This window comes from Perca flavescens, chromosome 20 (genome assembly GCF_004354835.1).
Source record: "Perca flavescens isolate YP-PL-M2 chromosome 20, PFLA_1.0, whole genome shotgun sequence".
NCBI lineage: Eukaryota > Metazoa > Chordata > Actinopteri > Perciformes > Percidae > Perca > Perca flavescens.
Window position 1 is genome coordinate 15,828,357 of NC_041350.1, and position 27,988 is coordinate 15,856,344.

Genomic DNA, 27,988 nt, shown 5'->3' on the forward strand with positions numbered 1-27,988 from the left:
AGCTTGGCAAAGCAGTTTTGTTGTGTCACTAAACAAACTTGACAGGGAAGAAAATTGATCCAAACTACATTTTATTAGGCATTCAAAAGGTTAGTGCTACATGCACTCCGTAATCCTCATGTTATCAATTCATGCAGGTTTACAGCCACAAGTTCATATAATCTGAAGATGCTCTTTACATTGAAAAAAATTAAACATTAAAACATAGGATTAACTCTACATATTTTTTTTTTTTTTTTTTTTTTTTTTTTTAAATCAGACCCTGAGAGCTCTGAGCTTTTAAAACAGTTGTGTCCAAGACACCCATATTTTGCAAGAAAAGCCATATCACTTTCCTTGACGAACCGCAGGAATGCACTAAATGTGTTTCCCCTTGACAATGTGACTCTCAGGAGGTCTTGGGCTTAGTGAAATATGCAGAGTCCGCATCCTGCAAAAGAAAGGGCTGGCTGTTAGCAATGTTCGACTACTACTGTAGTTTAGCATTTTTCTTCCAACATAAACTATCTCTACATGTACTGCTTCCTGGTGACATTTTTAAGACATTTTGGAGTTATTGTGTGGCGGTCACAAGTAGGGAGCAAAATTCTGGGAATATTCAAGGTGGACAATTTCCATGGGAATTTATGGAAATATAGGGGTTATGTGCCCATACAGTATTTATGTCATTTACAGATGGACAGACTTTTTATCATGTCATAAGCAGGCCTAATTGTAAACCCTTCTAAAAGAAATGAAATCGCAATCGATTAACCCTCTGAAGACTAAGCGCTTTGTTCATCAACAGAACGATCTTTGAAGACAAAAACACATACATTTGCCAAATAAATCCATCAATTAGTCAAATACATACAATGTGACATGAGGTGAGTAAGCTAGCAAGTTAACTAATGGGGAAAGGTACTTTAGCACAGTGAGCTGTTTGCTTCAAACTTGGGGTTTAAAGAGAACAACTCACTTATAAAAGAAATATTTTACAATAAAGAATGAATGGAAATACATTAATTAAAACTCAATTAGCATGCTCAATCAAGCTACATCCCACATAACAGCTTCCTACATGTTAAGAAGTTATTAATCGTGTACTTTGCTGTGATGGAAGAGTGTGCTGCTGAACGCAGTGCATGGTTACAATTCAGTTGAATGTGAATAATTTTAAACAAAACATGCTAAAAGACCTAGTATTGCAGTTTTATATTTATATATATATTTACATTTCCCCCCACAAATAAAAGGTTTAAAAAGGTACGATTTCTATATTGAAATTGTGCAACATTTTAAAAATTCCCGAGCTTAATTTGCCTTTCCAGCAATGTACCCACCCTTTGCAACCCTAGTCACAAGCATGACTGTGACATAGCCTTAACCCAGTGTGTTTTCACTGTTTAGGAATACTGTGTAGATTTTTCAAGGTTTTTTTTTTGGGTCTCAAAATGTTACGTCACAGACCTTCCTGAGAGAGAGCATGTGACGCTCCAATGTCTGGCCAGTTGGAACATGACCTTTCTTCCCAGCCCTCAGCTATCATTGTCTAACAGAGGCCAACAGCCACACTGGTCAGTCAGTCAGCACCACAGGGAAGTAGTCATGCTCTCTGTCATACCCTGGCCACCGTCTTCTTCTTATTAGACTCAAGCAAGGTCAGTAACAGCTGAGGCCCCCCCAGCTGTTAAGACACAGCTCTGTATAGTGTCTGCCATGTTCTGCTTTTTTCAAGTATTTTAAGTCCTTTGACACCGTGACAATCCGCAGGTCCCGGGTCTAACGGAGCATGGTCAACTTTACAGAATGCAATAGCAAGGCCAAACATACAGAAACAACAAACTAGCCCCATCACATGTGAGCTCTTTTGACTAAAGTGAGCCTTTTTGTCTAAATTTGACCAGGTGTACATACATCTTAAATATAGAAATCATTTTTAAGTAGTAAAAGTCCTGTACACCCATACAGGTGTTTCCACTCATTTTGGCTCAATACTAGCCTGACGTGGTCATACTCAGATTCTAGTCAGAATATCCAGGCTAGCTCAATACATTTAGTGACCTAGCAAATTTCCAGTATAGCTACCCCCAACTTTGAAACAATAGTTCCGACTGGAGCTTCCTGGAGTCTCCCCTGGTTGCCAGGCAACTGCTCACAACCAAGAAATAGTCCATCACATAACCCCTCGCTAGGGCTGGGTACCGAATTCAATACGTTTTAAGGTGCTGACACACAGGGTCGATTATCGGCCGTTGGACAGTCTGGCGAGGTCAGTGACTCAAATCTGTTCGGTGTGTCCCGTGCCATCGTCAGTCTGGGGGGCTGTCGACGTTCATTTTGACCGACCTTAGGCCCCGACCGAATTGCCACCTTAGTGTCGAGTATCGAAAAATGCCTCATCATTTTGGGTGTTTACGTATGTAATAATAGGTTTTAAATATGCAAGCATTTCCATTATATTCTAAGATGGTGGCATGGTAGTTTATTTGAAGGTTTTATGAATTGTGTGTATTATTTAATTATTAAAGCCTGTAAGTGCGCCTCATGCTGAGGGTGCCATAATCTCATGTGAGCCTGTTTTTTGAAATTATAAAGCAAATAATGTCCCCGTCTAAAATTGGGCCAGTAAAGGATGAAATTGCCAGGGACAAATGTTTGTCCCAGTCCGCCCCTGCACATAACAGTGGAAATGGGCGACCATATCAGCAATTTAAGAAAACATTGCCATATTTGATTTTAGGTGGAGCGCCTTGATGATAAATATAGCCTATGCCTTAGTTGAATACACAATATATTGACTTTGTACGTATAGATTTCCTGAAAGGAGATGATATACATACCAGGCCAGCTTTGAAATTCTGCACCCTTTTTCGGCCCAACATGTTTGTGATGAACCAGGCAAATGTGGGAGCGTACTGCCAGGCGTAGTAAAACAGGAGAAAGGGCTGCTGTGCAATCCACATTTCCTTGACACCATTGGAAATTCCCACCAGCATTAAACGCACACAGCGACTTGTTGGCATCTTGTGCTCCTGGTTACCAGCTGCTGCCACAGGCTTGGGTAATGGAAGGAAAACGGGTTACTGAAAACATACTACTGAAATAGATACTCTCATATCATAAACAAATACCATACAGGTAAAATTGCTATGTTCTAAATCTACAGCTCTATTCCCAATACCTTGTTCAGTTCCTCTGTGAAGGCATTTTGGACAATCTGTGACTGCACTGGCCCTGGACACACTGTGCTGATGAGTATGTTTGGAAAGTCAGTCATCTCAGTCCGAAGGGAATTAAAGAAGCCCTATAGAAAATTCAGTAATAATTAGCAACAGGACTTCCATGGGCCTTGACAGCTAATCCCTTGTAAAATTATTTATTTCACAAAGTAATAAAAGTTAAGGAGAGATCCAGATAATCCAGACCTGCTTCTTTGTGATAAAAATAAGCATTCCTGTGAAATATTAATTCAACAACTTGTTGGCAAACACTGTCTGAGGACACTAGAGAAATGAAATCAGAAAAAATTTGTAGCTATGATCCAAACAGTTAATTATCTGTATTCCCTTCACCTGAAGAGCATGTTTGCTGGCAGAGTATCCCGTTGCCAGGGGTGCCCCAGCAAGGCCGACTACGCTGCTGACAGTCACAATGCTCCCAGTGCCTTGCTGCGTCATGTGAGGCAGCACCTGCTTGGAGATGGAGACGGTACCCAGGAAGTTGAGCTCCATCAAGGCCTGATAAACATCAACACTGGTCTCTAAGCACAGAGAGCGCTGGCTTCGGCCGCCATTGTTAATTAAGACATCAATCTGAAAAGGAAAAGTGTACAAAACTTACAATGCATGGACAGAATATGTTGGCCTGGTCAGTTAGATCTGTACATAGTAAAATGAAAAGAGAACAGTAAAGTGAAATGTTTACTGACTGAATATGGTGTCCTTCAAACAAGGCAAAATGGGTGTCTATTATATAACTAAAAACCAGAAACTTAAATATTGTGACTGAGTTTTTTGTTTTGTTTATTTTATTATTACACATTAATTTAAGGAACATTATAACGATACCACCAGCTAAAAATAACATTAGAGTCATCTGCATTTCCACCCTATAAAGTTGTTGATCAAATAGAAATGTTCTTGTAATGAAACTAATGATGAAAACATTGTATTATAAAAATCAATTGCAGTGGCCTTACATGTCCAAAGTACTGAATCGCTGCTTTTGTTTTTTCCTCGTGCGATGTCCTATCCAACAAATCAAGTGGAAGAACACAAATATCTTCATCCCGGAGGCCGGAGCACTCTATAGGAATAAATGACAGAAAGAATTCAGCTGGTTACAACTGAGAAAGACTGAATGAAGGTACAATTGCAAAGTATTAACAATATTATTACTGTGTTGTATTGCAGTGCTGCACCTGCACCGACAAAGTTCAATAGTTTAAGTGAGTGGATTTTATTTAGGCTTTCTTTTGGCCAGGCCATACAATAATAGCTTGCAAAAATTTTTTTTTTCTCACCTAAACAGCAACGTTTCACCCTATTTAGCTCATCCTCGCGTCGAGCAGACAGGATGAGACGTGACCCACACCTTGCTAGCTGGTGTGCCAGCTCCTCTCCAATACCACTGGAGGCTCCAGTGACCCACACCACCAGCCCTTTCAGCTTATTCTCTGGTAAACAAAAAACAAGTCATGTCATATGCTGGGTCTGAGACATCTCTATGTCAACATGATATACATCATATCTAGCTAACAAAACACAGCTTATACGATATATATATATATATATATATATATATATATATATATATATATATATATAGTATATTGAGCTCCATAAATTAAAAATGTTAGGGTTTTGTTGACCAATGTTCACTTGTGTGTTGACAGTGGTTTTGTCACTTTATTCTTCCACTGCATTTCAGAAGAACAATATTGTACCTTTTATTCCACTACATTTATTTGACAGCTATAGTAATTATTTACTGTGAAGACTTTTTTCATGCAAAACTGACACTGCATTTCTAAAATGGTAAATTCTATATAAATAGTTAAAGCTCGGTCCAACTTGACCACAACAGAAAAATGCTTTCAGTAGCAATTATAGCCACGGAAACAATCCGGTGATATTGGCCGATAGTATATATATTTTTTCAACATAACACGTTTGTCCAGTTATAGATAATCTTTCGTTTAGAATCTAAACGAAACGGGATGATCCTCTGAGCTCTTCAATGGTCTAAACTTTAAACTTTAGACCATTCAGGATCATGATCATGGCTCAAACGTGAACGCTAGCTAATTATATTGTTAACGATTTACTTTGAGCTTATAAAGGCTTATCGGGGAATAAAAACATGGTCAAGGACTGTCCCCGTTTTATCGTCTGGGATACATTCCCTTGTCTGAGAATAAGAAACCTGACTCACCTGGCCTGTGTCCTAACAGACTTGCCCAAAGCAGAGTGAAGTCTGCATCCGCGAAAATAAAACACAGCAAGTGAAGAAGTAAATAAAGTGAAATAAAACAACACAGTGCAGATACAATGCAACAGTCCATTTGTTGAAGATGAATCAATAGATTTATGATGATGAAGTTTAGTAGATACTACTAGCCAGCCAAAACAAAACTGCAGCTAAAGGATATCGACGTCACTTCCGCTAGGATGTTTTCAAAATCAAAGCTCGGCGCATGTTAGTTTTGGAAGATGCACCAGCTGAACATGGAGATAAATGAACATTAATGGTGTGAAGGTAGTAGGCTACCATATACTTTTTTCTTTAACTTTGATCAACAAATGATTATAAGGGTGATTATCGAAGTAATATACATTTTAGTCTGTATTTTTTTTTTGTCACCACTTTAAATCATAACGTGATTAACCTTTGAGAAGGCTCTGGAGCAAAAATTTGCTGCTGGGATCCAATTAACACGCCCACTCTTCCCCTCTCTGTACATTCCTGTGCTGGAATATTAATTAATTTAGGAATATACATCATGTAAGCACAACTTAATCTGAAATAAACTGCTTAAATTAGATTTAGGTCCTTTTTAATTTCTAATGTTATTGTGCTTTAGTAATTCATATTTCCATTCATTTAAAATGGTTTTACTATATACTGGTAATGCAGGTTTACCAATTAATCAATCAATCAATCAGTCAGTCGGTCGGTCGGTCGATCCGTCCATCGATACTTGGTCGGTCAGTTTAGTCAGTCTACCTGCTTTTAATTTAGCAACAGTTCTCAATATTCCTTCCTTCTTGAGGTTGTAGAAGCTGTCCTTTTTTTCTCTGTGGTAACTGTCAGCTTTTTGCAACAATGAACTTCCACCGCAACAGATTACACAGTGTTACACGGCAACTTGTTCTCTAACATCTGTTTCAAAACTAAATTCTCTTTCAGAACAGAGATGGAAAACCAAAATAAGCCAAGCTTCCCCTCACTATGTTAAAATGTTAAGCAGTGCAATACAAAAATTCACAAACCATCACAAGACCAAGAGAGAGATGGAAAAATGTGTCCATGGCCTCTAATGTTGCAATAATGCAGGTCAACCGAGAATAAGTAGGAAAAGCTGAAAAAAAGGTGGTCGTGACAGTAGGCTCTATTAAAAGACACATGGTTCTACAGCAGAATCCTGAATATTATTATTACATAAGGCATATTTGGACATAAAACATTAAGTCTGCAAAGTGCCAGTTGTCTCATATCCATTACCAGACAATAGTGTTTCTTAGCATCAAGGATATAGACTCCTGTATTGTGTATTTGTTGTTGAAACAGGCTGCATCCGGCCTATACTGTAACAGGTTTTATGCAGTGTAGGCTTGCAAAATCCTAATCCAAATTCTGAACACCGCTAGAACAATAACATGGTAATTAATAACATTGCTTGTTAGCATCTACCGTTGAGAACACTTAGGTCATATCCTCTGTAATTTTTCTGGGACTCTGAGGGTTTAGCAACCAAGGAGAATTTACATTCTAAAATTAAAAACGCACACTGATGGTTAATTTACAGACTGTATATAGCCTATATAGATGCCATATACTTAAATTTGACCATCTTAAGGCCCAAAAAACAAAACAAGGGAAGGTTAGGCAATACCTTATATAGGGGACCCTTGTTTTTCCATATTACAACATACATATATTAAACTGATCATTACATCATACACACATTAAATGTATGTGAAAAATATATACATTTTGATTCATGAATCCTTTAAATCCATCCCATATGCAAACTCTGCCTAATCAAAAGACTGTCATCCATTATATGACAGAAGAGCATACTTATACCACATCACTGTGGATGCAAGATAGATTTTTACCAATCCAATTACAGATCTGTGACATGATGTGCAGGCTATTTATCTGATTTGGGAGCCCATGTTCTTGATTACGTATACCTCTTGTGTTGCAGCCTGAGCAGCCACAACTCCACAGGGATGATGTAATGTTTTTGAGTACGCAACCTGCAACATCCGGGTCCTGTCTCTGTGGCTCTTTGCCATGGGCGTATAAGTAACTGGATATCACGTTCAAATATGGCGCCCCATTCTTTCCTATGAAAGTTGTTCAAAGAGTCCTTCCACTAGTCGAGCCGGCTGAGCTGACTTCCTGTTGGTCCCCCGCACACACGAAGGGGATTCAATAATTTAATCACGCGGTTCTTCTAAAGTAAAAATGATGACATTCTGAAAAAATAAATAGTAATTTCTGGAGGTTTGTGACGCTTAGAAAAACAATTATGGCCACATATATATATATATATATATATATATATATATATATATATATATATATATATATATATATATATATATATATATATATATAATCCTTCTTGCAATAACTAAATTAATTGTACAAAAAATAGCATCTTTTTCCATCTCGTTACCTTCAAAACATGTAAGAAATGCCCAGTTCCCGGAAGCTGTAATTACGCAGTTCAGCCACAACGCCAAAATCGCTTCACAGCCAGCCCATCGCCGTTCGTTCCTGGGGGCTTGCTCTGTGCTGCTCAGAAGCTAACGTTAGCTAGCGAGCTGTCAAGCTGTCTAGTGGAGAGGCTGGGACAGACGTTTCAGCTCCCCCTGGCTTTGCCACTCTAAGTTCCGGGCCACAAATTACAAAGAAAATCTGTGAGAATATACTTAAGATCGCCAGCTGAGATAATGTAATGCATCACGGGCGTACGCAAAGAGGGACCTCCGCACTTACACCATTTGTATGCTAACTGGCTAGCTAGCATAGCTAACCCGTCGCGACCCCTCTAGTTTCGTCGGTGTACCTTCTCTGGTGTGAACTTAGACCAGTCAGTCCTTGTCACTGTCGCAGCTTCCGTTGCTGTCAACTAGTATTTTGGATATTTGGTAAGTCATACAATGTTTACTCTTAAGCCTGCAACTGTTGGGTGACGTCGGGCTGTTAGCTATCCTAGCCATGTTAGCATTTTACGCCAGCGATAATAAGTTAGCAAGGCCGAGGGCTCTCCTTGCCTAAACATAACGTTAGCAAACCATGGTTGAGGGAGGCCTGTCAAATTTAGCTGTGAGGGACAAGGGTCAAGGCCCGCAACTAGGCAAGGGTGTTTGTTTATTTGGGTTGTGGTCAGGGCTTGCTACAGAGCTAACTTCTTCCGTTAATTTAACAGCAACAGCTATCCTTACCGAGCATGTTCATGCTGTAAATTAACGTCAGATCACCACAGCGTTGCCATTAATGTAGAATTTGTCAGATCTCATGAAATTGTTTTGTGGTGGTTATCGGGTAACGGTAGCTCTGCAGGCATGTAACGATAGCTTTAACTAATACCCAGTAACGTTAGCTTAACGTTAGTATGGTAAAGTGTTGTGCTTAACGAAGGTCAGATAGATGCTGCCCAGTGGTGTATTCAAATACAATTAAATGTCTTGCATTACACTCATAACATTTAATGTTCAGCTTGACGAGGCTGTGGTTTAAGGGAGTTTCAATCTGATCCACACCAGCAGTGTTCCTAATATGTAGCCAAAATGTGTACACCGGTCTACTATTTTTAGGTTAGTACAGGGGGCCTAAACCCAGCTCCAATATGCTAATCTTTTTCCACAAATAGATGAAATACGTGCTAAATGTTTTAACACAATTATTATAGAATATTGTGTCCTAGTCCTGCAGTAGACATGTATTTCTTTGGAAATAAAAAAGTTTTTTTATTTAAAAAAATATAGCATTAGCATAATTACTCAATTAGAAACTGAATATTGTATGAACAAAGTCCTTAAATTATTGGCTAAACTACATTTCTGCCATATCTTGTAAATTAATATATTTCTTTTAATGTGTTACAGGTCTTAAAAGGGACACAATGGGTGCATTTCTGGACAAACCAAAGATGGAAAAATACAATTCCCGTGGTGAGGGCAACAACCTGAGGTATGGGCTAAGTAGCATGCAGGGTTGGCGGGTCGAGATGGAAGATGCACACACAGCAGTAATTGGTCTGCCACATGGTCTCGACCCCTGGTCGTTCTTTGCTGTTTATGATGGCCATGCTGGCTCTCAGGTAGCTAAATACTGCTGTGAGCACCTGCTGGAGCACATCACCAGCAACTCAGACTTCCAGAGTGCTCTGCAGGAGGATCCCTCTGTGGATAGCGTGAAGATTGGGATCCGCACAGGATTCCTGCAGATTGATGAACACATGCGAACCATCTCTGAGAAGAAGCATGGTGTGGACCGCAGTGGTTCCACTGCAGTGGGAGTGATGATTGCTCCGAGCCATATCTACTTCATCAACTGTGGCGATTCACGTGGACTCCTCAGCCGGGGCGGAGCTGTGCACTTCTTCACTCAGGATCACAAACCCAGCAACCCTTTGGAGAAGGAAAGGATCCAGAATGCCGGAGGCTCAGTCATGATCCAGCGAGTGAATGGGTCCCTGGCTGTGTCTCGGGCTTTGGGAGACTTCGACTACAAGTGTGTGCATGGAAAAGGCCCGACAGAGCAGCTTGTGTCTCCTGAGCCCGAAGTTTATGCGATAGAGAGATGCGAGGGAGAAGATGAATTCATTATATTAGCTTGTGATGGCATCTGGGATGTCATGGCCAATGAGGAACTGTGTGACTTTGTCAGATCAAGGCTAGAGGTGACAGATGATCTTGAAAGAGTCGCCAATGAAATTGTTGACACCTGCTTGTACAAGGTATGGCATGTCCACAAAACCTACATTCACATTTTGTTACACACTTGTCTTGTTATCATGTTTTGGTATCATGCTTGATTTACATTCCCTCTGTGTTGTTATATATATGTTGTTGTGTGTTGTTATGTTTCCACAGGGGAGCCGCGACAATATGAGTGTTGTGTTAATCTGCTTTCCTGGGGCACCAAAGGTATCTCCAGAAGCAGTGAAACGGGAGGCTGAGCTGGATAAATATCTTGAGGGCAGAGTAGAAGGTAGGAGAGAGAAATTATATTTGGGGTTAATAGACCACCATAGTGGGATATTGACATCATAATCCCTTTTACTTTTGTTGTTATGATTGTTTTCTTGTTCAGTGTAAATCCAACCTCATCCCATCTAAGATCATGGGAAAATATAAAGTTTGCAAATGTTTGTATGCCACAGCCAAGTCAGTTTTATTTATATAGCCCAATATCACAAATCCCAAATTTTCCTCAAGGGGCTTTCTTGCCACAGCTGTGTGTAGAGCCAGGGAAACGTCCAAAAGCCTGTCTGGAACAAAGCAACTGTTTTCCTTTTGATTCCTTTATTGTCAGAGAGCATATTCTACAGTGGTCAGGAAGAACAACATTTGAAAATAGGCAAACACTAGACTGAGTATAATCTAAGTGTTTAATTGTTGTTGTAATCTGCTTGATTATAACCGCTGGGGGTTCTTAAATGTCAGATGCATTTTAATTGGATCACACATAACACATCAGGTTTATCTTTAATACATATACTGTATATATTGACACAGAGGACTATATCAGCAGTTTGCAGTGTTTTTCTTTGCATTATGCTGAAAGTTTGTAACATTGAAACACAAACCTAAAGACATTTTCTCTCTACAACAAGAAGGCCACTTCATTACTTTAAGCTAAATACCTTTTCTATTGGGTAAAATCCCCATACACTTGCTCATTTTGTTTAATTAGTTGTATTCAGTAGACCTTCATCAAGTGAGCTTAAGAGTCTAAGGTTTAAAATACACAACCATTAATTACATTACCTTTTTGAGCAAAGAACTTAAGTCAACTGTTTACAATAACAATGCACAATCAATTACATGTTAATGTCATTTTTATAGTTGTCTTTGACGGAATAGAGACATAATTTCAAACTGGAGGCCATTTCACCTGGGAATTAAATTTAGCTCACATTGTACAATGTTCAACTTGACATCCAGAAAAAAGGGTTTTGTCTATAAAACCTTTCTGGTTAATATTTTTCTATTGTACAGTAGTTGGCCATTGATCTCAAACATCATTATCTCTCCCTTTCAGTGTTACACTACTAAACCTTTATACTTTTGATCAGGAGAAAAAGTCAAGTGAAGTCAATTTATTTGAATATAGGCCAAACACACAATCCTACAAATTTGGGCTTTACAACCTATACAGTATATGAGACCTTCTATCCTTGGACCTGCGATTCAGAAGAGGAAAAACTGCCCCAAAAACCTTTTTTCATTGAGGGGAAAAAAAAGGAGAAATAAAACTCAGGAAGAGCAACAGAGTAGGAATCACTATTTCAGGATGGGCTGACATGCAGTACTGTAGATGTAAGATAAATATCATATTTAAAATAATTTATTGAAGGTGGCCTTATCGTTTTGTCTGTGTAGATGCATAACACAGGAGTAAGGAGAGTGTTACTAAAAAAACTATTAAAGAGCAATATAAGTCATAATAATGGTATCATTTTAGTATTATCAAAACCAAACCTCTATCTTCTGTGCTTCAGTCTAAACAAGAAAATATTGACCTGAAGGGAGGTTTCAACCATAATATTTCTGTTATTTCATAACACATTTGTATGACATTTTAATTGCATATATCAATCAGGTATTAGTAAGTCCTTCGGAGTTCCTAGGATTGTTTTTGAAGGAGACATGCATTTTTACGTTTTTTTGAATTGAGACTAGTTTTGACCCATGCAATGAGCCCTAAACAGGATTAAATAAACACTTCTGTACATTCTTTTGAAATTATCCAAATACAACTTTTGTTTTTCAACAGAGATCATCAAAAAGCAGGGGGATGAAGGTGTCCCGGATTTGGTCCATGTTATGCGGACGTTAGCATCTGAGAGCATCCCTAACCTCCCTCCTGGAGGAGAGCTGGCAAGCAAGTGAGTGAGCTTTGCGGTTAGAATTGATGACAAGGACAAGTTTTTCTTCAGTTAATTCATTTTAATGAAAGCTAACGTCTCATATTTTTATACTTTTTCTTCCTCTCAGACGAAGTGTTGTTGAAGCAGTGTACAACAAACTCAACCCCTACCGAAGTGATGACACAGTAAGTATCCTACTTGTCATGTAACTTCCCCTAGGGTGTGCTTGGCATGGAGCATGCATGCTTTTTGATGTGTGACCAGCAAATTTGAACCAATTTTATGCATGTGTCATTAGTATTCAACAAGATGAAACGAGGAAAAATCTAATTCACTCCAAAAAATAAAAAATGTTACAGACTCACTCTGCGATGACATAGTGACCTGCTTACGGTGTCTCTTTGCCTTCTTTCCAGTTTGTGAATCTGAAAGACAGAGAAAGTTGATAAAAGCACTATTATATAGTTTTAATATTACACTTTTTCTGGATGGCTGACACCAGCAGCAAAGTGGGCTGATTGTTTCCCTTAAAGAGTCCTAGTAAAACTTCAGTCGCATAACTTTAATTTAAATTTGAATGTTTCATTTTGACAAAGGACCACATCTGCATTGCAGGTCCTATGCCAAAGAGGCTCAGTTTCATTCCACATGAGCTGATTTCACTAATTAGTGCTCTATAAATGAAAGAGCTAATAAGTGAAATTGTCTGGTATTTGTGTGGATGGAATAAAAGCATTAACTCTCTCACATACTGGTTTAAAAAAGGAACATTGCTATTCCTTTTTATATACAAACAGAGCACAAAGCTGTTGCCCTTGTCCACTCAAATATCATGCTTTTGATTTTTCATCAGATAAGCTCACCTGGTCAGCTACATTTGAATTGTGCACATGTCACCTTGTCCTTGACATTGAAAGTTGGCACTTTGTTTCAGTGTTTCGTGTTTGTATAAAGATGGATTTTTAAAATTATTTTCACACATTAAGTTATTTCGGAAATTAGGCTACCTCCAGAAAGCCGTCAGGCCCCTTGACTTCCTTCGGGTTCTCTGAAATGTTTACAAATGTATTCAAAGTGACTCATAGAAACCGTATAGAGTATTTGTTACTATATTCATACTTTTGAGTAAGTAGTCATTTGAACCACCTTTTGCAGCATTTGCACTTTCATTTCTTCTAGGACACATCTTTATTATCTTTGCACATCTGGACATTATCCACTTGTTTGCAGATTTGCTCCAGCTTGGTCAAGCAGGGAGGGGGGAGGCTGTGAACACTTTTAATAATTCTTTATGAAATAGTTTGAGATTTGGCCTGGCCAGTGTGGCCACCGAAGGACTTTTACATTCTTGTTCTGAAGCCAGTCTGATGTTGATTTTGCTGTATGCGTAAGGTAGGGGTGCAACACTGTATATACTGTTGCACTATGTTTTAACAATGTAAATATATTAGTTGTGAATTTTCTTAAAGTTTTGTGCATCGTACCTAATTGTGAGGTGACAGTACTGTTACATCTCCAGTGCACTGTGATTGTGTTTCTAAAGCACAAACAATCCCCTATTTGGTCTTTCCCACCAGATCTCTCCCCCCTTAAAGAATTTGTCTGTATTTTGTCTCTTCAAAAAACAACAACCACTCAGTGTGATACTGTCAGGACCATGTTTGATAGCACGTAGCATTATGGCTAAAGAGTTCTGTGTTCTTTTCGTTAGTGTGGCCTACTACGTAAATCTGGCACACTTTTTCTTTCACAAGCTACTTGCTCCAAATACTGGTTCAAAAAAGATTACGCTATGCGATCAGATAGATAGTTTTACCAGAGAAGATGTTACAATTAGAAAAACCCTCTGCTTCTTCCCTCACATATGCATTAGTGTTGGAGCTTAGCAAATTTGTCTGTTTTGCCAATCCAGGTGTCAAAAACCTGAGTCACTTGCACCATTGTACCCAAATAATCTTTACACATTCACTGAACTCTAATTGGTCAAAATATTCGCACTGTAGAGCTCAGCTGGCGTAAAGGAGAGCAGATTTAAACGGGAAAAGGACAGGCATTTGATCAGGTTTATTTTTGCTGATACAGATCCATTTAAGTATGCCCAGATTGGCCCTGTTTCCGATCCTTAAGATTGGCTATTAAACATGATTGTCAGTGATGTATCCTGCAGGTAGTGCTAAAATAACATGGCAGTTACAACAGTTATGAGAATAATGGCAGTCATTGTGAGTATATTTTTCTATGTCTTGGCATGTAGTTACTGCACCATTTACTGTTCCAACCCAAAGGATGATTGATGCCAAGTTTATGCCTGAACTTGTAGTGAAAGGTCATTACATTTATGTTCAATAATCAGTCTCAACAAGTTGATATATAAACTTGTCATACAAGTTTTTTTTTTTTTTTTTTTTTAAATGGCCCCTATCTGTGGCAAGACAACAAGAGCGTCCAAACATTGCCACATTACAAACCTAAAACAACCTGAAATAGAGCAGGCCTTAAATAGATCAGGAACATTTAGTAAAGTATGAAGTAGCATACAACTTTGCTTTATCATTCATATCATCAACACGTGTATTTTATAGCCTGATTAAAGTTTGGTTGTGGAGTATGGACATATACCTGGCATGTGTCTTGGGGGTCTGCTTTTTTTAATATATATTATCCTGAGCCAAATGAATCACATATGTGCATAGAGTATACATACATACAGTGTACATGTAAATAAATTTCAGCTGTGTCTGTTTTACATGACCGTTCACCTTTTCCAGTTAAATGGATTAGTTTGTGTGATCCTGGGACCAGTTATTGTATCATATGAAAGTAGTTTAGGGCTTCCATACTACCAAGATTAACAGTCAACCAACTATTGGGCAAAATATTCGCACAAAGTAAATTCTTTTCTTTTAGTCTCTTTACTGAGACACAACATTTATGTTCTTATGAAATTATGCTTTACAGTTTCATAATGCAGTAGCCTGGTCTAATATCTGTTAAAACATATCAAAATATGTATGTACACCTTTTTATAAACAATCTTTATTTCACAAGTATAAATTTAAGTTGTCGTGGCCGGGTTGGCTCAGTGGGTAGAGCAGGCGCACATATACTTCAAGGTTTATGCCTCGACAGAGAGGTCCAGGGTTCAAAACCGACCTGTGACGATTTCCTGCATGTCTTCCCCGTCTCTCTCTCCCCTTTCTCACCTAGCTGTCCTGTCAATTAAAGGCGGAAAAGCCCCAAAAAATAATTGTTAGAAAAATGAAATGAATTTAAGTCTTGACCAGTAGATTTGGATTGATGTACCGTATAAATTACTAATGTCACTTGTGGTTTGGCTGAGAGGGTGCTAAAACCCTCACTACACTTACCTGAACTCTAAGATTATTTTTGCTATAGCTGGTTGAAAAAAATAGACCATACTAGTCACTTTTACTGTTTATTTGAAAACCAATATCATGGCCAAATGTTGTCAGAAGCTTCACACCCTACTTGGTGGTGGTAAGTAAACGATAAAACACAGCAGAGTGGCCTTATACACGGCCAATGAGTAATGAGTGTTTTCTATGGCAATGGTATATAGTTATGTTGTACACTAAAACAGCATTCATAAAAAATGTAAATTTGTATCAAATAATGATATATTACTTCATCTCCAGATTATCTGTAAAAGTATTTACAATAGCATCAAATATGTTGGGGGGAAATAATGGTGTTGAAACGCAAGAATCTCTATCAACTCCTGGATGATTTTTATTCTGTCAGTTTGTGTCATATATGCTTAACCTGTCCAGCTCTTGATAGAGATCTCAGGGGTGTATAGCCAGAGTCTGAAGGGTTTTTCCTTCCTCTCCTCTTTTATCAAGGACTCTGCGTCCACAGACGACATGTGGTAACACAACCTCCTACCACTAACACAGCATAGAGTTTACAAACCACCATCCTCTCAAGACCCACAGCAGCTCAGCTCAGCAGTCTGTCTCTCCGTCACTCTGAGCTTTTGGTTTCTAAGAAGGGAATTTCATGGGAGGAGGAAGAAGAGGAAGAGGAGTTGCATGCACACACACCTGGAATAGTGCAGCACCAATCCACTCTGGAGTTCAGGATCCCCACTGTCTTGTCTCCCCCTTTATGTTCACCCACCCTAATACTCTCCTCTAAAGTAATCCATAACAAGTGAGTCCCCATGGTTTTCTTTCTTTTTGTTAATCAGCTTAAGTAGTAAGATTATTTTTTTTTTTGCTGTAATTAATTTGATTCACATTTCCTTGTGTGTGTTTGTATATTTCTGTTTTTGTGAAGTGCAATTGTCCTGTACAAACAGCCTGTATTTAATGCAGCTTGATTTTAAGTTAAAAAAAAAAGAAAGAAATGAAAAAGAGAACCTTTTTATGCACTATCTGCCTTTTCCTGCTCTTCTGGAATTGTAACAAATGTCTATTCAGTGAATATTACTGCTTGTCCTCCAGGCACAATGTTTCTGCGCTTTTACTTTCCTTTTTTTCAGTTAGTCTATGCTCCTTTTTAAAAAACAAAAACAAAAAAAAACGGGTAAATTGTATAGTTGACAGCACAGTAAGCTCTCTATCAAACCATCTAAATCCTAATTATTTTCCCTGTGCTTTTTTTTTTTTATTGTATTTTATTTTTGTAAGTGGTTTTCTGTACATGCTCAAATAATAATGGCGGTGTTTCTCGGTCATTTTGGAAGTTTGACATGAATTATTTTTATTTCTTCTAAGGCATCTGATGAAAAAAGACCCCTGTTAACACATTTGTCTGTGCGAATAGATACTTACAAGCGTGCGTGCGTGCTTGTGTGTATGTATGTACGCACGTGTGTCAGTGTAAAGGCAGATCTGTATGTGCAACTCTAATTTAAATTTGCTATGGTGTTTCAGACAACAGACCAGGCTGGAGTTAAAGGGAATTGCTTTCCCACTTCTTACCCATTGTCTTTTTTTAGCCAGTGTTCCATATCATCCCAATATAGGCTTTCACTACTACTTATTCCAAAAAAACTTTGGATAACAGAGTTTACATGCTGTTACGCTATTTGAACAACATCAAGCTATATATCAGAATTATACAGTAACCTGAGATGGCATAAACGGTTCAATTTACCCATGGTGCATTGCATTAGTTTACACCTCTAGTGTGTCATATTTAAATATCAGTTTCTAAACATGCATTGTTACCAGTGCCCACTGTGGGTGCCATATGATTTTATAATCTCTTGTTTCAGCTTTATGACAGCCTATGCCAAGTTTCTTTTTCATGAGATTCAGTTTTTGTATGTGGTACAGATAGTTTTAGCCTTTACCTTTTAACATCTGATAATTTGACTGATGTGAACAGTTTAAGCACTGACTATTTTAGAGAAAATCACCCACTACCAGTCTGATGATAGGACAAACTGTTGACTCTAAAACTTACAAGGCTATTTTTTTATTCTTCACATGGTTTTTAGTTAAACATTCAAATCAAGAACAAATCTAACTGTAATGAGTTCTCATGGTTGTATAGCACCTTTTTATTCTCGTCGGGTTTGCTCTGCCTAAAATCCTCCCTCACGGCACCACAAGCCAGCACAATACAGTTTGCTGCTATAGTGTATGATCTGTGGGTTAATTTTCCCCTCTGAAAAGATGAATAGTCCCAGACTAAATCTGTATCTCACACACACACACACACACACACACACACACACACACACACACACACACACACACACACACACACACACACACACACACACACTCTCACTATATTTCTTGAAGAGAAATGGTTTTATTTCAGATTTATTTTCTGCCTTTTGTCTAAAATTGCATTGTTGGAAATTTATGTATGTATATATTTTGGACTTAAACTTTCAAGGAATAAATCATGCCGCTTGAGTTAGTTTTTTGCCATGGACAAAATGTGATTCTGGTTTGTCTTGGGATAGTTAGTTGAATATTTCTGTGTTTTGGTAAACAAGGGTTGCCCTCTAATCACTTTGGTGTCCCTCTGATCAACACTGAGGGTTTGAACAGTTTAATTTACATAATACACAATAATGTACTAAATTTGTAACTCTAATTATCAAAATGACAATCTAACAATTTCACTGCATTTAGGTGCAGCAAATTATTTAATCTTTAACAAAACAGACTAATCCTAAATTAGCTGCTTTCTAATAGGCTTTAGTTACAAAAAGGCCAAAGACATTCAAATTTAGTAGTAGCAGGTCGATATCACAAGAAGTAACTATAAAGGAGAACTGAGCTGTAACCCTGTAAAAGCTGTTAAGAATGTAAAGATATTAGAGTGATGTTAACTTTATTTTGAGATTTATTTTGCCGTTAGTTAGCTTTTAAAGGTACTCTGGAGTTTTTGACCACTGGTGATGCTGTAGAGAAATATTTTGATGAGCGTGTCCTCGCTCTACCAGCATGAGCTTAAAGGGGAACATGACTGAAGGGGGCAGTAATGTGTATCAACAGTTAGGTTAGTAACGCGGTATAATAGACGATATGACTGATTAATAAATGCAGGTTTCAAAACCGAAAAAAGCCATTGAAAATCTTTTGTGACGTATTTAATAGCATTAGTCATGTTTGTTAGGCCTTAAAGACACGCACAATGCATTTTGGTAAGAAATGTTGAATGTAAACCTAACTGTGTTTACAGTGGAAACTCCATAGGGTACCTTTAAACGGCCAGTCACCCAAGAATTGACATTATTACAACTTTTACAACAATTACAACTTAGTCATAATTCAGTAGATTTCTTTGTGTGTTTGCATGAATATTCCCTCAAAAAAAGCAAAAACCTAAAATGCAACAAAAAACAAACCGTACAGTAAAAACATTTTTTAATTCATGTTTTTTGAAATAACAGTATTGTATTTCTAACACAATACTTACCAATACCTACTGTACTCACAATGTAAAATGTAAACCCTTCATGTCAGTTTATTCACTATGTTTGAGGAAAAACTTAATGTGTATAGAAATGCCTTTTGTATTAAGATAAGCAGTTTTATTTTGCGATGCATTGCTTATATTTGTTAAGTGAGTGCACTTAATGTCTCTCATAAACTATTTCAGCACCCAGCTGCAAATCTGGTAGGTGCTGATGACTCTTAAAGCAACATTTCATGCAATTTTTAATAAGTAACATACAATATTTATTTGCATCTCAAGGCCATCAATACCCCCCGCCCCTGGACTGTCCTGCATTGCCCTAGAGATTTACAATTCAGGATGTGGCCCTTAAATGATGCTGGTTAATTACACATTTGTACAAACCACAGAATGAAAAATGTAAAAATTAGCTTTTTAGTATTCAAAATTGCTGTAGCTAAAATTTACGCAGATATTGACTGTGGCCTGGCTGTGATTTGTCACATCTGGGCGTTTTGTTTGTCATGTAAAATGTCTATCATCGTTTCCCTGTTAGACCCACATCCCAAACAAAAAAAAGAACAAAAAAAAGATCCCAAGAGTCTATTCTATTTAATTTTTCATGAACTGAAATACCTCATTACATGAATAGGAAGTGTTTTTGTGTTAGGTTAGATCCAAACTGCCCCCGCCCGCCTCATAACACCCTCAACTGCTTACCTGTTTAATTTCACCAACTTTTCCACTTGTGTGATGCTCATTTAGCTCAATCTAGAATTGTATTGAGGGTTCAGGGTTTTAGAAAGGTGAGTAGTGTGAGAAGTGACTAAATGACAAAAGTCATGTGCACTAATCATCTGTATAATCAGCGTGTTTGTTTTTTTTAGAAATTGTTATTGTAGAAAAAAGATTATAAAGCTATTTACAGAGTTACCTTTGGTTGCCTGGAATGCATCCTGTATATTCTTGTACGGAGCACTACCTGGCAGATGTTGAAGAGATTTAAATGCTTGCGCCCTCTTGTACATATTGATGTACCTTGGTTGTGGCGCTTACTGTGTGACCCTTCGCAGTTGTGGTTTATTTGTCCCCTGACAGGGCGACCTGAGCCTCACTTTGCTGACCTTTTTCAGCTCATAAATAAGCTCACCGATTTGCCTTACCCAATCTCGTGTTGCCCCCCTAAAATACTTGTTCAACAAAACACTACGAGGAGTAATGCTGTTGACATTACACTCTTATAGATTCAAAACTGTCCCCATCTTAGGGTACGTAAGCTATCAACAAAGTGACTTTGTCCTGGTTGTTACATGGTACAACTTTTCAACCATCACTGGTTTGTATGCTATCCCCACCCCCCCCCCCCCCCCATATTACCTTATTGAATCTCAGTTTTGAAAGCTTATTTAATTTTCCACTGCAGATGATGTCATACTTTTAACTAATGCAAGTGTTTTAACATGGTAACCTCGTAAGCATTCAAAATGTGCATACATACATTCATGTCTGGTATATTTATGATTACATTCAAGAATAGCTTTAGAGTGCTGTAGATAAGTATTGTCAATGTTGATTCAAATGCTTCTCAGAGGTCTCTGTGAGTGATTTTACAAAGTTCAATAACTGTATATTTTGTATTATGTTCTAGCTCCAAACGAATGGCAGAAAAAAATGTTTAAAAAAGCTTTGTTCCCTGAACTAAATTGTACTATTTGTGTTGTCGATTGAACAAATTGCATTCCTTGCTTGTGAATTGATGCATTTCTCTTCCTGCTCCTTACATCTTCTCCCCTTCTTTCCCTTTCTTTCATTTTTTAGCCTTTAAAGTTTGAATAAAATTTCTAGTTTGCAGAATGTATTACTAAATAAATGGGTTGTCATCTTGTACCTCTCATTTCACCACTTTTTTAGGGCCCGAGCACCGATGGTGCGAGGACCCTATTGAAACTGAAGGAATTGTATCTGTTTGGGTCTGTTGCACCAGTGAAACTTTCTTCTATTGTAAAAAAAAAAAAAAAAAAAAAAATGAACTTGCTTTGCACCATCCTGCCACTTAAACATGTATTACAGTACGTTTAAGACTCATGTACAGATTTATTAGTGTGTAGATCTTCTGTGATACTAACTACACAGTATACCATGCAGAACATGACTCCAGACATATCTTAAATGTTAAAATGTAGAAGGGAGCGTAATGTAAATTACTGGCAGACAGTTAGCACCAGTTTGTGCCTCTCATGTATTACCATTACATTCAAGTCACAGAGCTAAACATAGGATCTTCCAAAAAATGTATACCTTGCAAGTTAATTTAATAATACTTAGATAATACTTAAAATTTTGAAAGACTTGTCTAACATCTGGATGAATAATATTTTGTCAACTGCACGATAAAACATTTGTAACCCGTTTTCTCGAATGGTGCCTCTTTTTTGTAATGATGTCCTTTTGGGCTGCTGGTATCAGGAATACAGGCACAACTTGAGAAATGGTTTAAAAATCTGTTTTTATCGTGCAGTGGACTGAATATTTTATCATCCAGATGTTAGAAGATTCTTCAGAATGTGAGGCAAGTGTTCTTAAATGAACTGTGTTTTCACAATTGGAAAAATGTAATGGTAAAAATCCTCACCTTGCATATTCAATGTGTGCTTCAGTTTGATAATTAACAAGACCTTATATCGCTGCATGTTTTTGAGCCCCATGAGCTTTCTAAAGCACAGTGGTGGTGTTGACTTGTCTGGGTATCAAGAGTCCTGTTTGTCTCCCTGCCTTTTCTGTCAGTGTGTGGTGGTGAGTGCATGTCAGGGGCTTGAGCTCAGAGGATGGGTCAGGGCGGTCCACGGCCACTGGGATTAAGAACCGTGGGAGGGATTACTTCAAATGTCAACATAATGTCATGAGCTGTGTTAGAAGGTCAAACGTTCAAACGGTGCTCAGTGGCGAGCAGTTAATAGATCAGGTACAATTTGGATTGTTGTGGCTCCTGTGATGAATTGACTGGCATGCTTAAACAAGCTATTGCTGGAGATGTGTTTGTGTATTCTTTAAAGATACTGAAGCAAGGTTAGATGTATTATGCAGTTTGGAGTTTGCTTTACTACTCCAGCAGCTGTTAATATTGCTATGTGTATATTTAAGTGTATATTTTACAGATGACTTTTTCCTCAATGAGTGGGTATCTGTTGTTAGATATGAAACAAAATGTCTCCCATGCTATAGCTTTCTCTTTTTACTCAATGTCTGACTGATTCATGCAAAAGCAGCATCCCAATCAGGCAGCCAGCAGGCCAGAGGGGGGGCAGTGTTAATAGCTGAGACTGCTTACAAACACCAGTTTAGCATTCACACTCCTAGACAAATAATCCTCTGAAAAGTTAATTGATAGAAACTCTGTGTTTTTACTTAGTATTTATTTAGTAGATGTTGATGACAGATGATGATAGTTGATATGATGATAGTTGCATGAAATAATATTTAACATTTGACTTTTATGGTGTTAAATTTTGCCACTGTGTTGTTGCACTTGTAGCCTCTTAGTATTAAATTTGTCCCCTCTGTTGCTTTGGGAACAATTTCTATTGCCTAAAAAAAATTCCAGACACGTTACCACAGAATTGAGAAATATCACAATTCTAATCTAAAATAAGCTTGTTTTTTAAAGCACGTACATCCTTCCTGGAGCAATTTGCATGTTAGAACTGCACATAATGGGACTCATTAGTCCTGGGCCACCTGTGCACCCCCAATGAATCATGCTGCCCTTATATTCCCCGACATAAATAAAAAAGCGACCACGTTGGCAGAAGCCATCATCAAATGGAGCTGGCTCGTCAACTGCCTGCCATTGTTTAGAGCATGCCATGCTCTGCTTCTCATGGCGGAAAGACCCATTTGAGCTTGACTAATTCAGCCATGCAGACGCAGCAGTAAGAGGTGGGGGTGGTAGGGCACACTGCATACTCTGTGTGGATGCTCTCTGCACCGAGGTCACTGAGCTCCACATTTGCTAATTTGCTTTGGAGTGCAGTAAGAGCCAGATTTTTCAGGATTCCTCTGTAAATCGAAGGGACATTTTATGATTGAGTTAAGCACAGGAGAGCCAGGGAAGGGATTTCTTTGACGGGTGTTTCGTGGACAAGATGTAGCTCGATAAGGATCAAATCCAACATTTGCTCTGTTCTCTATTGCTTCTTCTTCTCCCCCACCCTGCCATGTTTTCCTTCTCCATTTCCTCTTTCTGTGAGTGTTCTTGTTGCCTGAGGTCAGTTTGTCACAGAGAACACAAGCTTTTCTCACTTGGTTGCAGTGATTCAATGATTGGTGTGTACAAACAAGCATATCAAGCCGGGATGACATGTACCCACCTCCCCACCCTGCCCCCTCTCGCCCTTCTCTCTCCTACAGACATCCAATATGTCCGTCCTGCTCTCTCTCTCGCTCTCTCTCTCTCTTTCTCTTTCTCTTTCTCTTACACTTGGTGGGAGTGAGCGTCCCCTTGCATGAGGTGTGTTACACAAGCTGCTGCCCTGGGAATCCCGGGCCAGCTCATTATCCTGCACCCCTGAGACACAGCTCACTGTAAATTAGGACATCAAATGATGCATGCTTGTTAAAGAGCCACAGATACACTCATTAGCATCAGCACCTTTCCTTGTTAGAACCTGTATCAGCCTTTGCTCCCACCACCACCACCACCACCACCACATTGTGTCCTGGCGTTCCTTCACACTGACTGGAAGATTTAGGATTAATGTCAGCTCTAGCCAGCAGGTCAGCACTGTTTCTGATTCTGTGTTTCTGATCAGTGGTGGCGGGAAGCTGTGGAATTTGTTGACAGCTACCCACTATCCCCACCATTCATCAATATTTCATTGTATGGAAGAGGGGTGGGAAGAGAAATCCTGTCTCAGAATAACTCGTCTGGCAAGTGACTAGTTGTGTGTCACAACTACAGGGGCAAAAAACTGAAACCCCTTTCAATACAACATGATAGTTTACAGAAAACCAATTTAGTTGATTCTCATGTTTTTTGTTGATTGTAAGTGATTGACCTGCAGTTCAGGCAGTCACTGTTTTGCCTCTTTGTATGTTTATTTAAATTGTCCTGGAAACAGAGTAAATGTCAGACAGACCTGTATTAAAGGGGCACTCCGCCAAGTTTACATATCGAAGCCAGTTAACTCATTATTAGTAGTAACTCCTCTGTTATGGTGTGGTGGCCATTTCAGTAGATTTACTCACTAACGTTGTTGTGGAAACACAATAAGCATGGAAACTAAATGCACACTTCCTGCATTACTGCATTACTTCAAATACTAAGTTACTCCTCTAGTAAACTAGTATTCACATGAAATAAAATAATGAAACATTGAGACCATTCAGCAAAGCACTCTGGGTAACATTCAACACACAAACTGGTTGCTATGGAGTCGTCACTAGGCTTCCTCCACTTCGCCGTTTAAACAAAGTGGAATAAACGTAAGTCCAAATCTACACAAAACCCACAATCAGTTAGTAAGCTGACATCAAACATAGCAACATTCATTTTCGTTTTTTACGTCCTGCTGCTCGCATCGTCAGCCAGGAAATATTTTTGTTACTAAAGCAGTATATGAAATCAGATGTATTACCTACCACCATTTAGTTGTTTTGTGTTATTTAGCTAAGATATTTATAAAATATCTGGTCATGCCAGACGTAATTATTCCACTCATTTTTTAAACAATGCAATTACCCGTTTCAGCCACCAGGGGGGCAGTACTCCCTATGCCTCCCAGCAAACTCATGGGTCAGACCCATCTGGTAGCAAGCCAGGACTGAGAGATACATTGATAAATATGCACCAAACAAGCCACTTTGAAATTTAGCTGTTTCTATGAATACAAAAGTTGGGTAACACCACCCTTTGCCCTTTGCTGCATGTCATTCCCCCTCTCTTTCCCCTTTCATTTCTTCAGCTGTCCTGTCAATAAAGGCCTAATAATGCCCAAAAAATAATCTTAAAAAAAAAGAAGAGAAATGTTCTCCCCTCGTCTTAAAGGGGGAGGAATCATAATGTAATCACTACGGAACCCTCATCAAATAGCTTTATTTCTCTCTCTCTTTACTGTACAATGACAATTTCAAGTAGCTACAAAACAGTTCTGCTGGTATACAGCTGGACGGGAGTATGTGATGTTAGCTGTTCACTGAATATGACATGTAAAGCCCCGCCCATTTCTAGAACTTAAGGTAATTGTTATGCAGTGCTTCCAGGTTGACCCAGGTGATCTCTGAATTGTCATAACAGGGATATACCCATGTTGACTGGCTTGATTTGCCATGGTGGTTTAACTGGGGCTTGCGGTTTGAGTTTTGTTGTGGCATTTTGGTGGAATAAATCTGTGGCCATGTTTGTAAACACAGAGGAGATTGATTTGATCTCTGTGATCAGCTAACGACCGTGCCACCTGTGTCAAACTGCTCCCATTAAGGGACACAGAGAGCGACCCGTGAAAAGAAGCCTCAGACTTAGCCTAAACTATAGGTGGCATAAGTAAATTGACCTCATTGTGAGAGCCAGAAGGCCTTTACGAACATATTGGTATATAATTTGTGTAGATAAAAATAAAAAATGACTCTGAAATCGCAGTTTCAAAATACTCTCAAGAGTGGATGAGGATAAATAACGTTGTCGTCAATGAAAGATCCACCGACCGTCTTGTCGCTCTGAGTCATAATTCAAAAACTCCTATAGCTTACGTGAGCACATGGGCTGAAACTAGACAAGAAGACCTACGTTTTAACATATAAATCATGTATGACAAGTAAAAATTGTGGGCGTGAGAGCAATTTATAGAGAAGGAACTAAGATGATATTTTTTTTGACTCCTGTTCTAGCGATGACATCACCCACTGTAAGTCACGCAATACACACCCATTATCATTGATGAAAATGCCTGAAAGGAACACTAAACTTAAACAGTGATTTCACAAAAACTGTAAAATATATCAAACTGCTGACATATAGCCTAATAGCTGGATTTTTCACGAATGGTTTAAAGTTTGAATTGCGTCTGTATGTGAAAGTATGAAGGCGGAGATATATTTTGAAGTAAAAGAGGTTTTGAAGCCTGCTCTCATTGACATTATTGTAAATGTTTTGTTTTTTTAAAGCTTAATATTTTAAAAAGTATAAATAGCAGAACAAATGTTGAAGAGGTCCCATCATGTGCTTAAAGAGCTGAACATTTTGATATTTTAATGTTTTTTGTAGCTGATCGTATGCAGAAGTTAGAGGCGACCAAAGAAAGTTGAAGAATGAAGAATCAGATAACAGTACTGTGAATGCTGCTGAATCAGCATTCACACAAATACCCAGTAAATGATTATTATCTCTTGATGGTTAAGCACTGTTAAAGCCATACAGTGTTTGTTCAGTACCTTCATTACCGCCTCTGTCAATCCAAACCAGAATTTTTCTTCATTACTCCATTTGTCTAAGACCCACTATTTTGCTTTCCTGTGAAAATGTATTGATGCGACTGCTAGCAAATAGTTTTTCTTTTGAACCTGCACAGCCTTTTGTCGTTTACAGCATGCTTTCTTGTGCGTCATTAGGCTGTGGTGAGATGGATGTCTGTAGGTGTCCAGTTATTGTGCCGTCTAGTGGGCACTCAACCATTATTGGCTTTAAAAAAAAAAAACACCTTAATGTTGCAAGATGTTGGTCCTTTGTTCGTACCGATCTGTCTCTTTAATTTCTTCTGCATGCTGTCTGACATCTGGTAGCATGCAGCCTGTGGGTGATTGAGTCATTCCTCCTGCATGCCATGACTTCATTTGTATCTTTAAACTTCACTTCATCTGCACCCTGCTCTTCTCCCCCCTCCACCACCCCAACCCCACCCCCAGGACCTAGACATCCTCTTCTTCCGTGGTTTCAGCTAAAACAAGAACTAATCAGAGGATGTCAAGCAAGCATTTGTTGCTTCATATTTGTCCATCACTGTAATGAAGTATCTCCTCTCACTTCATCATTTTTAAAATTATTGATACATGCACATCTGATATGCCCAACTAGTCATTCAACGTTAGATCTCCCTGTAGTTTGACCCATTTTAAGATGAACTTATCCACACATGTCATGGCCATTGCGTAACATAATTCCAAACAGTGGCTTAAATACTACTTGAAATATTATATAAGACAGGTAGATTAGTTTACTAATGCTAGATTATAATGAAAAGGAATTTGATTGGAGAAGAACTTGCAGCCAGATAGACAAATCAATCACAGCAGTATGTGATTCTTTAAACCTCAGTAAAGCAGCAAAACACCACTGGGAATGATAGTGTAGTTATAAAGGTGCACTGACTTCACATTATTATTATTATTATTATTATTATTATTAATACTCCTGTAGGCCACTAGCTAAGTATGAATAAACAGTTTCTCCATTCTCCATTTCAAATTCATTTCGGCTGTAAAAGAGCATGTATGCTCAGCCAACCTTGTATGAATAGAAGTTAGAAAAAAAAGAATTCTAGAAACCAGAATTGTGTTATTAGTTGTGGTATAAAGATAAGAGAGGACAGTGCCAGAGGCCTAAGGCTCAGATAGGAGCAGCTCAGTAGTACTCACTTCTGAAATTCACCACAACCCATCATGGTGGGCTGGAATTAGTGAAACAATACCTGCAGTGACACTCAAACTGCATTTGTTATATTCCACATTCTGACTGGCTTTATGTTGCCTTCCTGCTTTGCGAGAACATTTAATTACAGTACAGTTACTCCTTTCTAT

At 38.4% G+C, this 27,988-nt stretch overlaps 2 protein-coding genes across 3 annotated transcripts; one reads left to right on the forward strand and one right to left on the reverse strand.

Moving 5' to 3' along the window:
* Window positions 1-54: 54 nt before the first annotated feature.
* Window positions 55-5,669, reverse strand: dhrs7 (dehydrogenase/reductase (SDR family) member 7). Its single transcript, XM_028566204.1, has 7 exons — window positions 5,416-5,669; window positions 4,505-4,657; window positions 4,181-4,287; window positions 3,555-3,794; window positions 3,164-3,286; window positions 2,823-3,038; window positions 55-430 (listed from the first exon to the last, which is right to left on the reverse strand). Exons 1-7 carry the CDS (start codon window positions 5,543-5,545, stop codon window positions 389-391), a joined length of 1,011 nt encoding a protein of 336 aa, XP_028422005.1. The 5' UTR covers window positions 5,546-5,669; the 3' UTR covers window positions 55-388.
* A 2,259-nt stretch (window positions 5,670-7,928) lies between these two features.
* ppm1aa (protein phosphatase, Mg2+/Mn2+ dependent, 1Aa) lies at window positions 7,929-27,980 on the forward strand. 2 transcript variants are annotated; one of them, XM_028565257.1, is made up of 6 exons: window positions 7,929-8,366; window positions 9,327-10,180; window positions 10,317-10,434; window positions 12,223-12,334; window positions 12,444-12,501; window positions 27,098-27,980. In XM_028565257.1, the coding sequence occupies exons 2-6, from the start codon at window positions 9,344-9,346 to the stop codon at window positions 27,131-27,133; spliced, it is 1,161 nt and encodes a 386-aa protein (XP_028421058.1). In that variant the 5' UTR covers window positions 7,929-8,366; window positions 9,327-9,343; the 3' UTR covers window positions 27,134-27,980. The 2 variants fall into 2 exon arrangements, with proteins under 2 accessions (XP_028421058.1, XP_028421059.1); XM_028565258.1 differs by lacking the exon at window positions 27,098-27,980 and adding an exon at window positions 16,180-21,088.
* The last annotated feature ends 8 nt before the right edge of the window (window positions 27,981-27,988 follow it).